General features: G+C 35.0%; 1 protein-coding gene across 1 annotated transcript in view; it reads left to right on the forward strand.

Moving 5' to 3' along the window:
- Window positions 1-14,493, forward strand: part of ATPsynbeta (ATP synthase, beta subunit) — a 97,444-nt gene extending 82,951 nt beyond the window's left edge. Inside the window, exons 7-9 of the mRNA XM_090383417.1 lie at window positions 1,240-1,452; window positions 8,165-8,366; window positions 14,183-14,493. Of these exons, the coding sequence (XP_090239543.1) occupies window positions 1,240-1,452; window positions 8,165-8,366; window positions 14,183-14,277 (510 nt within the window). The 3' untranslated portion in view covers window positions 14,278-14,493. The remainder of the gene's footprint in view (window positions 1-1,239; window positions 1,453-8,164; window positions 8,367-14,182) is intronic.
- Window positions 14,494-16,937: the final 2,444 nt, after the last annotated feature.

Below are 16,937 nucleotides of genomic sequence, written 5' to 3' on the forward strand. Positions count from 1 at the left end.
TCATGGGGCTGGGTTTTTTTTCGATGCAACTGTGGATGGTAACAATTACCTAAGCACGTTGTGCAACATGGTGGTGCCACAACTCACAACCAGGGCTGACTTTGCCGAACTGTTCTTTCAACATGATGGGGCCCCTCCTCATTTTGCTTTGACGGTACGGAGCTACCTTAACACAACCTTCCCACAATGTTTGATCAGGCATTGAATGGCTGCCATATCCACCCGACTTGACACCTATGGACTTTTTTTGGGGGCGTAGTAAAGGAGAAGGTTTTTGAGAGGAAGCCCCACACTGGACGAATTGATGGAGTTCATCTCTCAAGCATTTATTGATGTTGGTGCTAACCAGAATTTGTGTGTCACGGTGTCAGGGACAGGTTCCAGGAATGTTGCAACGTTGGAGGACATTTTGAGCATCTAAGAGACTAAATATGACCTGATTAGTACTGTATACCTACTTTTGGCCCATCCTGTATATAAAGCATTTGTTAATGTTTGATATTATATTAGTAGCACCGTGCCATTCTAAAAGCATCTTATTTCCCTGTTCCTTTAATCAGCAGTTGCCTTAACAAGACGATAAGAATATATCCTTGTTAACTAAATGCAGATCGAAGGTTAAAAATAAAAAGCAAAAAAAAAAAAAATATCGTGTTCCCAGCTGCATCCCCTGCCTTATCTTTAATTTTCAGTAAAAAGTAAAGTCTGCATTTAATGGCAGTTTCCTTTTTACATAGACCTAGAAACCTTGTATTTCTGTCCTTGTTGTTTACTGTATGGATGCATTTAAATAATACATAGCATTTCAATTAGCAAAAAAAAAAAATTAAGAATGAGAATTAAATGTGTTACATGCAGTTAACAAGTTAAAAAATTAAATTACTTTTTCTACTTTGTTTTGTGTGTATTACTTTACATGGCTAGCACCTAGTGATACGACAAAGATAACACATGAAAATTAATTTACGACTCTTGCATTTGGAAGGCACTCCTTTAGGATTGCCTTCCAAAACTTAAAGAACTTATCTTGACCTAATTCTGATTAGCTACTTTGATGGTGATAAAGTTCATTAATATGTAGATGATCTGGAAAACTGAATCAGCTGTAAACCAGTTCAGTTCACAGCTGATGCAGATTTCTTATATATAGATATTTTTTTTTATTTATTTATTTTTTTTTATATATATATATATATTCATTCTTTTTTTTATATATATATATATATACTTTCTGTTTAGGCAATTTATGTTCCTGCTGATGACTTGACAGATCCTGCTCCAGCCACAACATTTGCCCATTTGGATGCCACCACTGTACTATCACGTGGTATTGCTGAATTGGGTATCTATCCTGCTGTAGATCCTCTAGATTCAACTTCAAGAATCATGGATCCTAATATTGTTGGATCAGAACATTATGATATAGCAAGAGGAGTACAAAAAATATTGCAGGTATGCTGTTTGCAGGGGGGGGGGGAGAGAGAGAGAGAGAGAGAGAGAGAGAGAGAGAGAGAGAGAGAGAGAGAGAGAGAGAGAGAGAGATTTCTTTAAAGGCTCCATTTGGATTGGATAGAGTATAAATGTTAATGAGATTAAGCTCAAATTTTAACCTGTTCTATGTTGGTTTGAGTGTAAAGTGCAGTTATATACTGTACATGTAAAACAAATTTGATTACATCCTGGCAAGGTGAGAATGTTAGAATAAATTTTTGTACTCTCCCATTTCTGAAATTCCCATGTCAAATTTCAGAAATGGGAGAGTATCATGGGAGCTTGTGCGCAAACACTGCCACTCCAGAAAAAATGTTTCCAAAAACAGTTTTATTGAAACCCAGAACTTCATATTTCCTACAGTTGTCTAACAGCAAATTCTGAAGAAGAATAATGTGGCATGGCAGCTTACTTCAGTGCCTCAGATGAAATTAATAATGATGTTTTCTAATGAGTTCCTGCTTTAATTTTTTTTATTCTTATGCCTGCTTGCTTGCAGGTTTTTTGAGGTTGGATAATAATCAGAGAAACAACACTGACTGCACCAGTGTTAAATTTGGTATTAGTGCTTCTGATTATCTTGTTATCAGGGTGTCCCCATTCATTTACAAATCTCCTTTATAGGAGATGAAATTAAAATGAACCATGAAGTTTTAAAATTACATTAAAATATTTGTAATCTATATTTTAATGATTAAAATACATGCACAGGAATAATCAAAAATTGGTTTCTAATTATTATTATTAGCCATATGGTACAAGGAAGCCTGAGGCTTATGTTGCACCAGCAAAAAAAAAAAAAAAAAAAAAGTTACCCCCTGAGAGAGAGAGAGAGAGAGAGAGAAGAAAAGAAAAGAATCACCAAGAAAGAGAAGAATGATGATATCCAGCTCAGGACCCTGGGTTTGCCAAGCCCATACTCACCAGATGTGAGCCCCCAGGGTTAATGTTTTACAGTGTTGCGATTTTCCATGGTTTTTCAATACCATCAGTTCCTGATTCTTTAGGCCTCTTCACAGTGGCAGACCTCATAATGTGGTAGTTTTGTCACTTGAATCGCTCAGAGCATGGGTATGGATCACCTGCATTCCCCTTTAATTCCTTACCCTTATCAGAAAGGTAAGCATTACTAGAGAAAAGAGAAATGTGCATAGATTGGGGGAGGGCGTGGAATTAGAGAGCAGTTACGAAGATTTACATTTGGTAATTTGATGTTTTTAGTCCTCATAAGGTGAATCAGATGAATGTCTTATTTTTCATTTAGCATTTCCTGCCAGCATGTTCAGTCAAAAGCGGAAACAATTACTTGCATGTTTAGAAATTTTCCTGGGTTAAGTATTCTTTATAAAATATTAATGTGGAATGTTAATGCATAACTAGAAAATGTACAATAAAAGTGTATGTTGAAACGTGTTACAGTTATTTTGAAGTTGGTTTGTATCACAAAAAGCAGAAAAATCTGACAGTTTTAAAGAAATGGTAACAAATGAGGTTTTGGACACTGTATCCTGTTTATTCAGAAGCCCTTGATATCTGAGCTATTCGATGAATAATTTGTATTTGGTGGAAAGGAAAACATTGCTACTGCTAGCTGTGCTAGCAATGTTTAGCAATGTTTTCATGAAAGCACAGTTTTCATGTAAACATAGCAGTAGCAATGTTTACATGAAAATTTGCATGCTATAGCATGCAAATTTTCATGTAACAATCAGAAATAGGCTCTATAAAAGCTATAAATGTCATTACTTGCCTCATTTTCAGGTAGTCTGTCCTGGACATACGTAAGAGATACGTTCCAGGAATTCTTAGAAGTAGAGTTTTACGTAACTCGCGAATGAATAATAAAATATTGCTATTATATCCCTGATATGCCAAAATTACAAAAACCACATATCCTAAGAAAGATGAAGAAAAATAGTTATATACCATAACAATTAAAAATTTTATCTGGGAACAGTGGCAAAGTAGCCGGAATGGCACATAAGAAAAGAAAACATAATAGGAAAAAAAAACACATGTTATTTTACTGCAAAAACTAATATGTATTTTGCACGCCATGTAGGCTCTATAATGGCTACTAAGGGACTCAAAACTAAAGTGTACATAATTGAGAAAATTGGTCTAAACCACACAATGAATCAGTCTATACACTTCAGGTGATGGAACTGAAGGTAACTTAAAACAAACCTGAAGCATTAATAAGACACATTAATCACAGGGTGCTGTAGGCTGAGCAGAGGTCAGGGAGGTAGAATGTGATATGAACTCTTCAATCTTCATCTGTTTCGTATGCTTTTTTTTCCCCCTCTTCATAAATTTCACAATAAGCCGATAAGCAATCTTGAACTTTTCTTTCTATTTTCAAGAAACGTTTGGTGTTTTCATCCATTCCATCAAATATAAAGAGACCTTCCTGAATTTTGTGAAATGCTTATGCCATTTTCTTTAATTTTGAACTGCTTCTTGGGTTGCTCCAATTCCTCAATGTATTTGGCTCTCCCTTGCTCCTCAGCTCTTTGCGGCGCCTCCATAGCCAAGTGGGGAGGAGCGGCAGTGCGTAGCACACACTTCTTGATTAGACCGGGGTTCGAGCCCGTGACCACCAAATACGGAGGATGTGGAAAGGTCAGGGAATGACCACCGCATATCCTTGGAGCAATATGGTCTTAGTTGCTAATGCTCCTAAAAATCAAATAACAACAACAATCAACTCTTTGCACATTCAACTGGGCTAGGTCTTCTGTTGTTAAATCTTCATGTTTTTCATCCACAAGCTCGTGTACATCTTCGTACTCCTGGGCTAAGTTTACAATTTCTTTGATAACAGAAGACATCAGCTCATCTTTGTTAAGCTCGGAATGTTTTAGAAGTTTTTTTCAAACTTCACTCATACAAGTTGTCATCATTCCAGACTCTTGAAATATTGCTTATTCCATCAAGGATGCTAAATATCTTCCATAATTGGCACAGATCCATCTTCCCTTGCTCTGTTGTATTTATAGCCTTAGAAAATGTTGTGCTTGTGTAATAAGTTTTGAATACCTGGATAACAAAAGCTTCCACTTCACTCTCAAACAAAACTGAACTGACTCTACAATCCAGAAAGAAATGAAGGAAATAATGTAGAGATGAAGGGCTAGAGTGTAATTCTTTGAAGAAATAGCAGATGGTACACAGTCCACATGGCTTGAATGCTGTAGGGGTTTCTCTGAAGTGCTTTGACATAATTCACCTGTCTCAAACACATTGTTGAATATTTCTTCAGAATTTTTAAAGCAGAAAATCAAATGTTAACTCTAGTTATTTACCTAGATTCTAGTTACACTACAGGTTATTATCCAGCATAGTTTGTATGGGAACAAAATAAAAACTTATTGTTCCTTCATTTGACTTCACTCTTAAAAATTATACAGAAAGTATCTTTATAATTTTACCAAAAAAAAATTTACTAAGTCCGAAGTTCTGTAACTTGGGCTTATGTAAGTCGGGGGCTAACTGAATGAGTGCTTTATTGCTTTAAAGTTAATCAACTACCCATGCTTTTCACACAGGATTGCATTGCATTGTATTGTACTGTTTATTATTATCATTACATGGTACAATTAAATAAGTTTAGATATTAATAACATTTATGCACAGAAAACTATTACTGTATTTGTTGAATAAACATTTTGCTCACAAAATGGATAAATGAAAACAACCTAATAAGGAACTGCTCAGTTCCTCTTTAAGTGAAATTAGCAAGTTCCTTTTTTTTTTTTTATAGCATAAGAAATTCAACACTCAGTCAACTGTTGGAAACACCATACACATACCAATGAAAGAAGGCAATGTGCTTCAACATTCGATTCATTACAAGCCAGATAATTAACAATAATGATGCTCAGAGCATATAGACATTGAAATTAATAGTAAAGAAAAAATTGCAAAGGAACCCTTAATGAGTTCAGTCAAAAGGCAGTTGGACTGGAATAAGTTTCAGGATATGCAACCATCAGAAAACACTGCATAGAATGTCACTATAGTCATTAATTTGCTCATAATCCAAAGCTGACTTCTAGTAATGCACATCACCACCTATGTTGGTGCAGAGAACAGAAACATTTAACATTACAGTGAGTGATAGAAGTGTTTTGGAGTGTGAATCACACTACACAGTTCATATATTAGGTAGGCATGATATATGCCCTGCTGAATGGTTTCATCTTGATAGTACCAACAGTGGAAGTTTGGTGGTTGTGTTATTGTATGGATCTATTTTACATGGGTTACTTTGCCAGCTGGTTGTCATCAATGAAACCATAAATGTAGCTGTATATTTCAGCATTCAGAAAAATTCTGCATTACCTGTATTGTGGCAGTCCTTCAGAGAGGGGACAGTCATGCTGATATTTGTATCAGCATGACTGTTGTCTGGCAGAAAGCAGTCAATACAAAAATGATGTGTGGAAAGCAATGTGTCAACTTGTCATTTCCAGCCCAGACTCCAGATCAGAATCCAGTTGTAAACCCTTTCAAATGTTTTGGTATAGCAATTGAGAGCCAGAACAGGGCATGTTAGTTTAAGCAGAGAACTAGCTGTAGCATTATGGGAGGAATGGAGCAAGATTTCGGCCCTCCAGTGTGCTCCAAGTCCTCCTTCATCACTGAAGCTTATGGAGATCATACTCAAGTATTAAAAACTAGAGTATCTATGGTGAATATTTTTCCAAAATTTTCTCATAAGAAGTAAAGATTAATATTGAAGTAACCTCTCTCTCTCTCGTCTCCCTTCACTGCTAGCTAAGGTGTTGGTGCAATGGACTCAGGTAATAAAATGACTAAAAATGCAATTTGATAATTTTTTACACATATAACTATATTGTCCTTTAAAAAAATTACAATTATTGCACAAAAATTATCCAGATCGACCCTGCTGTGTAAAGTTCCCCATGAGCAAAAACGCAAACTTCGTTGAAAGGTTGGCCCTGAGATTTGATGATTGTGATGACGTAAGCTAAGAAACTCTTCTCTTCAAAGTAAAAGTTAGTTTTTCATTGGGAACTAAATAAATTCTTGATTTGAAAATTGTTGATTTTTTTTTTTTTTTTTTTTAGTTTTACTGGTAAATAAAATTTATTGCAAAGGGTCAGAATAAAATCGGTCAATTTATTTTTTTGGAAAAATTTGGACTTCAGTGACATTTTGGGAGCTTTCACTAGCATGAGTGTATGATACAGCATTCAATGCCATTATTATATTACATGACATGAAGGTTACAGGAAGTGATTAGATAAAAGAGATCCAGATTGCTTCTGCAATGGGCTCAGGTGCAAGATCTGTTGGAAGATTTTAGATGGAACACTGAAAATTCTGAAGAGGTTATCTCATACATCTGTCACCTTGCTACATCTGATTTTCACTTGTTTCCGCATTTAAAAAATAGCTTTCAGTAGAGAAATTCAAAAGAAGTGTCTGTGTTCAGTGTTTAATTTGCAACTGGTAATATGTACAGAGTCCAGATTTCTGTGATTTATTATTTAGTCAACTCAGCCAGTGTCGGAGAAGTAATCTTCTGTGTATATATGACCATTAATTGGGAATCAGCAACTTTTAATATAGTGCAGCCAATTATCCACAGAGGGCTTTCCAACCCCTGTGAATCCTATGTCATTAGTACAGTGCATTATAACTGCCAAATATATACCATAAAAGATACACCATAAAACCTTTCAGAAAAAAACAAGCATATATGGAATTTTTTGTTATGCAACTATTCCATTGTCACTGAAAGGTACTGGAAGTGAACAGGAACCCACAACACTCCAGGTCTCTACTGCTATATTTAAACTTTCCTTATTAGTATTTTATTTTTTTTTCTTTCAGTTTTGCAGTAAATATCCCTCTTTTTACCCAGTGTGGATAGTTTTTTGATTTAATTTGGTGTATTACACATTACTTATCTTTATTATGGATATGACTTATTTTTATATAATTGTTGAGCCTTCAGCATACTTGTAGTCAAATAGTGATAACTGCCATGAGGTACTGCCACTAACGTACAGGGACTTTGCTAGCAGGGATAAGGAAGCGATTATCCCTTTGTTATGGTTAGGCTGCTTCTTGAGTATTGTATACAGGTTTGAAGGCCTTGTTTTAAGGATGCAGGTCTGCTGGTGCAGATGCAGAGAAGGGCAATCAGATTGAAGGGAAGAAAAGGGTGCTCTTACCAAGAAAGGCTTAAATTCTGCAAATTGCAGTATCTGAAACTAGGCACCTTCTAGGAGATCTAATTGAGTTATTTAAGGCCTTTAATGGATTGAGTTAGCCCAATGGCGATGGCATTCTTCCTCTTGCTTGACACTACACGCAAGGTAGCATAAATTCAAATTGAAGGACAGTTGCAGGATTGGTGTGCAGAAGCTTACCTTCAGCCAACAAGTGGTTGATTATTGGAACAGACTTCCATCTGTTATTGTGAAAGTGGATAGTTTGAATAAATTGAAGGAAGAACTAGACAAATTCTTGGAATGGGTGAGGTAAGTGGTTTTTTTTTTTTTTTTTTTTTGCTAGTGCTCTGTAATCTTGCTTTCTTGCATCATTTGCTAATATTAATATTAATCGTGCGAGTTTTTTATGAATAAATTTATAATATCAAATATCTTGATTAATTGCTAAGGAAATTTTGTTTTAGGATTACAAATCTCTTCAAGATATCATTGCTATCCTGGGTATGGATGAATTATCTGAAGAAGACAAGCTGACAGTCTCTCGTGCCAGAAAAATTCAGCGTTTCCTTTCACAGCCTTTCCAAGTAGCAGAAGTGTTCACAGGTCAATCGGGAAAATTTGTACCTCTTGCTGAGACTATCAAAGGATTTAAAATGATCTTAAATGGTATGTACAGATTTAAATATTAACTGAATTTGTTGATCTTTTATTTTTTTAAGGTTTTATATTTTCCCTCTTCTCTCTCTCTCCCCCACTCCCTCCTCCAGCAAACATGGAGTAACTTCTGTGTATGCTAAAAGTTTTATTTGGGTTTTGTGATTAAAAATATCTTCAAATAAATTTATTACTTTTATGTTCTACCCAGATGAACACAAAAGCAAAAAAAACAGTTACTTTTTTTTCAGAGCTACAATTTTTCAAAATAAAATAAAATATATTTTATTTATCCTGGAAAAGGCCTCTGAGGTTGGGTAAATTCATATCTTGACAATAAATAAGCTCATACACCAGCCATTAATTAAAATAGCTCTTTACTGTGACTAGAATTTACAAATTAAAATAACATACAATAAAATTTAATGTATAAAATAAAACTGCTATGATACACTATATAAAACTGTAATAAAATTGTTGTAGTAAAATTATTTAAAATATAGGATTTACATGCTCCTCCAGTCGGGGAGCATTTAAATGCTATAAAAACCGCTGATTATAACAAGTCTGCTGTGGCCGAGCATTATTGGGAGAGGCAGCATCAAATCTCCCCAGAGGATGCGGTTAGTGTAGATCGAGCGCATGGATTCTGGGACCGCAAATGGCTCGAGAGCCTGCGAATCTGTTCATCCGACAACAATACCATGAATAGGGACAAGGGTATGTATGCGTTTGCATTCCCTATTTGAAACTATTGTCCTAAGTACGGATGAACGATTTTGCTTTGCGCACTCCCGAGCTATTTCCGCTTCCAGTTCTGCGCCGAAGGAACCACGTGGTGAAATACCGTGAACCTGTTATATATAAGGAAGTGTTGCCAGAGGATTTATTACTGTTGAGGAAGGAAGCTGATGCTTCCGAAAGCTACAGGTTTTATCACTTTTAATCCAGTTTATTTTAGGTAATTTTACTACAACAATTTTATTAGTTTTATATAGTTTATCATAGCAGTTTTATTTTATACATTAAATTTTATTGTATGTATGTTATTTTAATTAATGGTTGGTGTATTATGAGCTTACTTATCGTCAAGATATATTTTATTTCCTGGAACAAAAAACCTTCCCCCATCAGAGGGGCCTTTCACACCCTGTTTTAACACTTTCACTGCTGGCTTTTCCAATGATGGTTTTGACTCAGGATTTAGTCATCTGGATTGGAAAGGGCAGAAGCATTTTTGGGCTTTCTTCTCACTATGACAGAATTAATCAGCATCTAGTGAAGATTGCTTGACAAAAATATCCTGTTTTTCTTCTGTCAAATTGGAATAAAAAGTTCTGAAAGTAGGGTGGTTCCCCCTCCAAGTGGATTAAAATCCAAACTTGCATATATGCACTCAGGAAGCAGTGAACATGTTAAGCTAAACAGAAGTTCAACTTTCTCATCCTCCATGTTTTTTTTTTTTTTTTTTTTTTTGCTGCACAAGTTAAACTACCTTTATAAATGCTGTGATCTTAATTGCAGAATAAACTTCATGTTGCCATAAGTTGCCTTGGTATACACTACTTCCAAATAAATGGCATTTTTAAGAGGCTGGTCTGCTATTTGAAAGATGGAATACTGTCATGACAGACTGTTTCAGGACTTACTGGTCTCTCATCATATATTAGATCTATAGTGACAATTCCATCAAAAAAAATAGTGAAAAGGAAATTTGAGCTGACCTGTGGTATATGAAAGAAGAATTCACAATTATAAAATAGCAAATGTTATTTTATATTATTTAAGGGACCAGCAGGTACTCAATAGGATGCCATAGCGGTCTTGTCTTTCAAACAAATGGCACATAACCTCAGGCAATGCTATTTATTTGAAATTTGTACTGTACTAAGGAAACAACCATCTCAGGGAAACAAGTTGTTCTGCTGTGAGCATCAATCATTGCATTCAAATAGGAAGTTGCAACTATGTACGGTGCCTCCGTAGCCAGGTGAGCAGGAGCAGCAGTGCGTAGCACATGCTTCTTGATTAGACCGGGGTTCGAGCCCATGACCACCGTATATCCCCGGAGAAATATGGCCTTAGTTGCTAATGCTCCTAAAAACCAAATAACAAACAAACAAACAAGCAACTATGTCAGATGAAAAAAAATGAACAACTTTCAGTATTTGCTGATCCCTCCTCAGAAAAATGGTGGTTGGTTTCTAATAAATGACAAAAAAAAAAAAAAAAAAAAAATGCAAAAAGAATGTGGTGTAAAAAATGTTGAAGTGTGTAAAAAGTTTTTGTGCTCTTCAACAGTAATGACATTGTGGAAGAATAAACATGTTTACATATCGGCACAGGAAAATAACATAAACGAAAAAAAATTTTAGAAAGTGCGAGGTTTTGCTATTTTATAATTTCAAAATTCAGATAGAAATAGTTTTTATACAATACTCTAACTGCCCACATAGCACCAAAATCAGACTTTTCGGAATGATGATGCAATACTTGTTAGAATTGCTAGAGATGTAACCCGTATAATCAAAATATTACAAAGTAAATGTATGGGAAAAATAAGAAACACATTGAGGAAATTGATTATTTTATATTTTTTGAATTACAAGAAATGCAAGTTGCATTTATTGGAGAACAACAAAATATTATCACAGATATAGAGAGGAGGTGAATAGTAGTGAATATGTGCATAAGTTTTTTTTCTATAAATACTATTAGACTCATATGCTGAACTCTTGGGTAAATTAAAATACAAGATGATTCTAAATTAAGTACATTGTTTTGAGGGATGCCTTGAAAGAGTTGAGAAATGCAGTTGGAGCTGAAAATGTTGCATCAACAACAAATGCATTATTTTTTCCAGCACGATAACACACATTGTGTATGTACCACATGACCATGTGTCGTGTGGTGTACATACATATGGTATCTGATATGTGGATGGTGACATGACAAGGCAGCAGAGGCAGTGCAGTAGCATGCATAGTGGTATCCAAATTGTACATAACTAGAGTAGGTCAGCATCTACATTAGAATATTCCAGCAACTGTTAGCCATGACAGTGTACATGAATGGCAATCCAAGCATCAGCACACATTGGATTATTCATTCCTTTGTAGCACACTTTTCATGAGAATCATTTATATTCATTTTATGTTCAAATGTTGCAGGCATTTGCTATAATGCAAAGCTTGTTCTGCAAAACAGAACCTAGTCAGAAATAGAGGACAAATAGGAGATATAGACCTACCTATATAGAAGATGAATGAAGATTTGTATCAATTTGGACCTTAATAGGATACTGAGGTTACCCATTAGCTTCACAAGACACCAGTTCCCATTTTCGAGACTATAACAAACCCAAAACTGAGTTCAAAACTTTGATTGTTAGAGTAAGTCTCGAAATGATTAAGTTCAGATTGTGCTTTATTTACTCACTATTCATCAAGTGTAATAGAACTCACTTATATGCAGTAAATATCACAGTTAAGCTCAATTGGTAAAGTGTCAATTACCTTGTAATTTTGATTTGAGAATGATCTAGAATATCCCACGTATGCTTTTCTTGCAAACATTTAATACTGATTCAGATTAAATTAATATGAAATTAAGTGTTGTCTGATTGTTATTCATGATCTGTTGTAGTTTCCTAGCAAGTTATTTTGTTCTTTTTAAATACATGATATGTTTTATTTATCAATATGCACTTCAGATCCATTGTTAGGAAGCTTTAACTCATATTTAGGGCAAAAATATTTATTAATATGCTCAGTGAATGATTTTGGTTTCTTTTTTGGACAGTATCATGGCAACGTTTATTTCCCCCTCCCCTCCCATTTATATATGGTTAATTCTCCAATTATTTGGATTTGTAATGTGTATCTTGTCTGAGAATTGATTTCTTTCCTGTGTTTTCTTCAGGTGCTTAACACTACTGTAGCTGGAAAAACCTCACACTGTGTGTTTAGAGAAAGTGTTTATTTTTTATTAAGTGATGCACTACATATTACTCATTACATCATACATTATTGGATGGTATTTTGTATTTGCACTTTTGAACAGTTAAGCATCAACAGTAATGATATTTAACTGCAGCCATTACATATACAAAATGTGGTAATTTGTTTCCTGAGAAGAGGAAATATACATATATAATCTGTTTTAAAACCCATTAAATTGTTTCTTCAAAGTTCAAATTCAAAAATTTGTGTCTTTCTTTTCAAATGAGCTTGCATTAAACTCAAGAAATGCATATATCCCATTAGTGTTTGGATAAAGCTATAAGATGTGGCCACTTTGAAAGTATAGTAAACAGGGAGTGCAGATCAAAAGTTTGGGGAAATTACAACAGTGGTTACTGTACTTTTCCTAAAACTTTCTTTTGGTTTGTAATTTCTTGTCTAATAGTGGGTATTGGTACAGGTGAAACCCATTATAACATGATGCTCGGGGTCCAAAGAATCACATTGCGATATAAGCAGGATCGCATTAGAAAATTCTAGCCATTTTTCGGCATTAAAACTTCAGATGTACTATCAATTTTGCTTGCCTCTTTTTCAATTCCTGCTATTAGTTCACACTCTCCCTATATATATTTATATATCTTGTTCAAATTTTCAATCGTTAATAAAATACTTTTTATTCATCCAGTCAAGTTCAAATACATTGTTTTAAACTTGTGGTGGATGACACTTGATGTTTATACAGTTTTTTCAAATATTAATTCATTAATTAAATTTAATTAATTAATTTTAGTTTTATATGGGAGAAAAAAATTTCTCTTATATAAGATATTTAGCAGGATATAAATTTAGGAATAAATACCGTCAGTGGCGAAGCGTGTAGATCGCTGGAAAAAAATTTCTTTTTCAGATTCTTTTTTCATTCTGGGTTCTAGTCTGAGTCAAGGAGGGAACAAAATTTTTCTTTGTTGACCTAAGTAGGAATTGACTTTAAAAAAATTTTTTTTTTATATTACTTGTTTTGTACAATTTTTGCAATACTACATCTAAGAAAAATCATGCAAATTATATGCAATTGTGTTGTTTCAGTCTTTTTTGATGCACTGCACAATAACGTATTTAAAAAAACCAGTATTCATGCTTGTTAAATATACATAAATACGATAAACGTACACCTCTTGACACAACTGCTTTTCCACGTGGTTGTATTGACTTACTTTCGTGTTTTGAAATTGACAAATGTTAAATTCTGGAGAAAAAAGGAAAACAATGCACTCCATGTTCTTTCAACTACTAAGTAGACATTGGCAAACAAACTTTTGCACATTTTAGTTGTTACTTTCAGGTCTTTCATATTTTAAAAAAACTGTATCAAGGGTTGACTTTCATTGCACCTCTTTATTTCTTTTTAACAATTTCAGTAAGGCATTTTAACTCTAAAATTGAAAGGGAATCAACCTTTTCTGTTTCAAGAAATTTGTCTAGTTTTCAAACCAGCAAGTGCCTCCATGATTCAAGTAAACGAGTAAATTACAAGTCTATATTATTGTTCTTACGGAAATCAAAGGATAATGTGTATCGTGGATTCACGTTAAACTGAAAATATCACCCCATGTTCACAAGAAATCCAAAACGTTGATCTTCAGTGACTAAAACACATTTCAACTGATGAAAAATGGGAGCTGTGCTTGCATCGCATTTTAATGGGTTTCAGATGTATTTGCTTTTTGGTTTGTACACAGTTATAGTTTCCTTGTATTATGGCCCAAAATAACCTACTCTTTCATACCTGTCAATTTTACTTTCAGTTAGCATTTAATAACTTCAAATTTAATTTAATTAAAAAATTTTTTTATAACAACTTAGGTGAAATGGACCATTTGCCAGAAGTAGCTTTCTACATGGTGGGACCTGTTGAAGAAGTAATTTCCAAGGCTGAGAAGTTAGCAGAAGAATCATAAGCACTTTTTTTTTAATTTTTTTTTATTTAATTGTTAGCAAAGAGTCGATTTTTATAAACTCAGAGTAGACGCTAGAAGAAGCAGCAGCTAGCATCACAGGTTGCACATTGTGCAGTTCGGGCTAATTGGTGGGTGTAGTTGTATGCTTTTCTCCCATTATCTCTGTGAATAATTTGATGTAAAAATTAAATTGTTAATACATTAATTTAAAACATGCTTGAGTTTTATTTAAAACATGCTTCAGTTATTTTTACTAATAAAAAATGGCAGCTAATACACCAAGCAAGTGATGAGGGAGGCAACAGTGCAATTATATAAAATAAAATAAAACTGTTGGGTGAATTTTTTCCCCATCCTGCAACTGACCAGAAACACGGGCAGTATATAGGCATGATATGCGAATGTATGAGCTTCGATTTGGATAATTCCATGCAATGGGTGAGCAATCATGAATGCCTTCTTATGGACAATTTCAATTTGCTCCTTATTGCTTGGAATAAGTGAGAGGAGGAACAATTTTTAAATCAACTAGATCAGCGGTTCCCAACCTTTTTTTTTTGACTCACAAACCCCTTTCAACACCCCTTTCAACATATTTTTTATCACAAACCCCTTTCAACCTAATATTTTTAAAGCAAACCACTAAGCCTATATTCTCTGAAATCGTATAATATTTCTGAATTTTTATTATTAAGTATCATTATACTTTGTAAAGCAGTTAATAATCAGTCCAAACCAGATTTCAAACAGGCTAAGAGCCAAAAATCTTGCTTCTTGTCCAATGGTAGCCAAGCATTCTGGTCTCCTGCCAAAGCTATTGGCTGCAACTTTTGCCCATCTGTTTCCACTTCTGTCAAAACCAGATGGTTCTTGTGCCACATCAACCAAAAATAAAGATGACCTGCCAGCATCCTATTTTTCTTCCAACTCACGTATTGATGATCTTGGTAAAGCACCTCAAACCATTCCCAGTATACTCCATTTAATGCCTCCTGTGATCTTCCGTCAAAACAATGTCAGAAGGATTTTGATGAATCTGATGTGATGCTAAGAAAGCTCCAGGTCCTGATGGTATTTCTCCACTTGTTCTCAAAACCTGAGCTCCAGAACTTACTCCTGTTCTTTGTCACTTTTTTCACTTCCTTATTCCAAAGGTGTTTTTCCTTCTGCTTGGAAATTTGCTCATATCCAGCCAGTTCCTAAAAAGGGTGACAAATCCCTCCCATCCAATTATCGTCCCATTGCAATTACTTCTACTCTTTCTAAAGTAACGGAGAAATCAATTAATCGCCAACTCTTAAGCTATCTAGAAACCTTCCATCTGATCAATAATTGCCAGTATCAGTATGGATTCCATCAGTGTCGATCCGCTGGTGATATTCTGGCTTATGTTACCATTTATGGACAAATTCAGTGGAAAAGTTTGGTGAAACACAAGCGGTTGCTCTTGACATCTCAAAGGCTTTGGATCGTGTTTGGCATAAAGGTCTTCTAAATAAGATTCCATCCTATGGTTTGCCAGCTGTTTTTTTGTAATTGGCTATCTCTGACCACTCACTGGTTAATGGTAGATGGCTCTGTCTTCTAACTTCACTACTGCAGGTGTTCGTCAAGGTTCAGTTCTTTCATCCACACTTTTCCTCTTATATATTAATGACCATCTTCCATTGACCGGAAATCCTATCCATAGTTTTGCTGATGATAGCACATTGCCTTCCAGTTTGAGAAATCTTGCCCTGCTCAAACAGCTTCAACTTCTCGAATATCCACTACCATTTCCTTAAATGGTAGTGGATATTCTTAAATGCTGATCTCCAGGTAATTCTTCATTGGGACAAAGATAACTTAATTTTAATCCGTCTAAAACCTAGTCCTGTCTTATATCTCTCAAAAAGCATTCTTCTGTTCCTCTGTTTATCTTCGATGACGCTACGATTTCTAGGGAAGATCTTGGGGATCACCGTGACTTTTAATCTCTCTTGGCATAAAGCACATTACAAATATTGCTTCCTCTGCATCTAAAAAACTTGGTTTTCTCTTGGTTACTTTTCTCCCAAACTGTTGTTGACTCTGCAGAAATCGCAAATCCGCCTACCACGGATTATTGTTCCCACATCTGGGGCAGTGCCCACAAAACCTCTCTCAGGCTTCTAGATTCCATTCAAAAGAGGGCAGTTAGGTTAATTAATGTCTCATCTCTAACAAAAAAAAAAAAAAAAAAAATTATGATATTTGGGTCACACGTAAATGATTGCATCTACCCATAATATTTTATGGTTCTGAGACCAACTAACTCAGCCATGGAGTGAAAAAAGCCCTTTAAAATTCCTCGCGTTATCGACAGGATTCGAACCAGGGCATTTTTCACCCGGTGTGGGGAGGTAGACCTTTCTATAGATACTTCCATGGGCATTGTTCTTATGAATTGGCTTCTAAAATTCCTGCTCTCCCTTTCAAAGCAATCCGAACACGTGCCACCACCAGCCAGCATCCATTTACTGTCCAACTTTTTGTCTAACTCGTTTATTCATTCAACTGCCATTTTCTAGAACAACCTTCCTCCATGATATGTCCTGAAAATGATAGAAGTTGAGGTCTAATGTCAACAAATATCTTCTTTCGTCTACTCAACCTCCAACCCATTCAAGGTATACTATAGG

The sequence above is a fragment of the Mastigoproctus giganteus genome, chromosome 10 (assembly GCF_048544385.1).
Source record: "Mastigoproctus giganteus isolate SK-2022 chromosome 10, ASM4854438v1, whole genome shotgun sequence".
In the NCBI taxonomy this organism is placed as follows: domain Eukaryota; kingdom Metazoa; phylum Arthropoda; class Arachnida; order Uropygi; family Thelyphonidae; genus Mastigoproctus; species Mastigoproctus giganteus.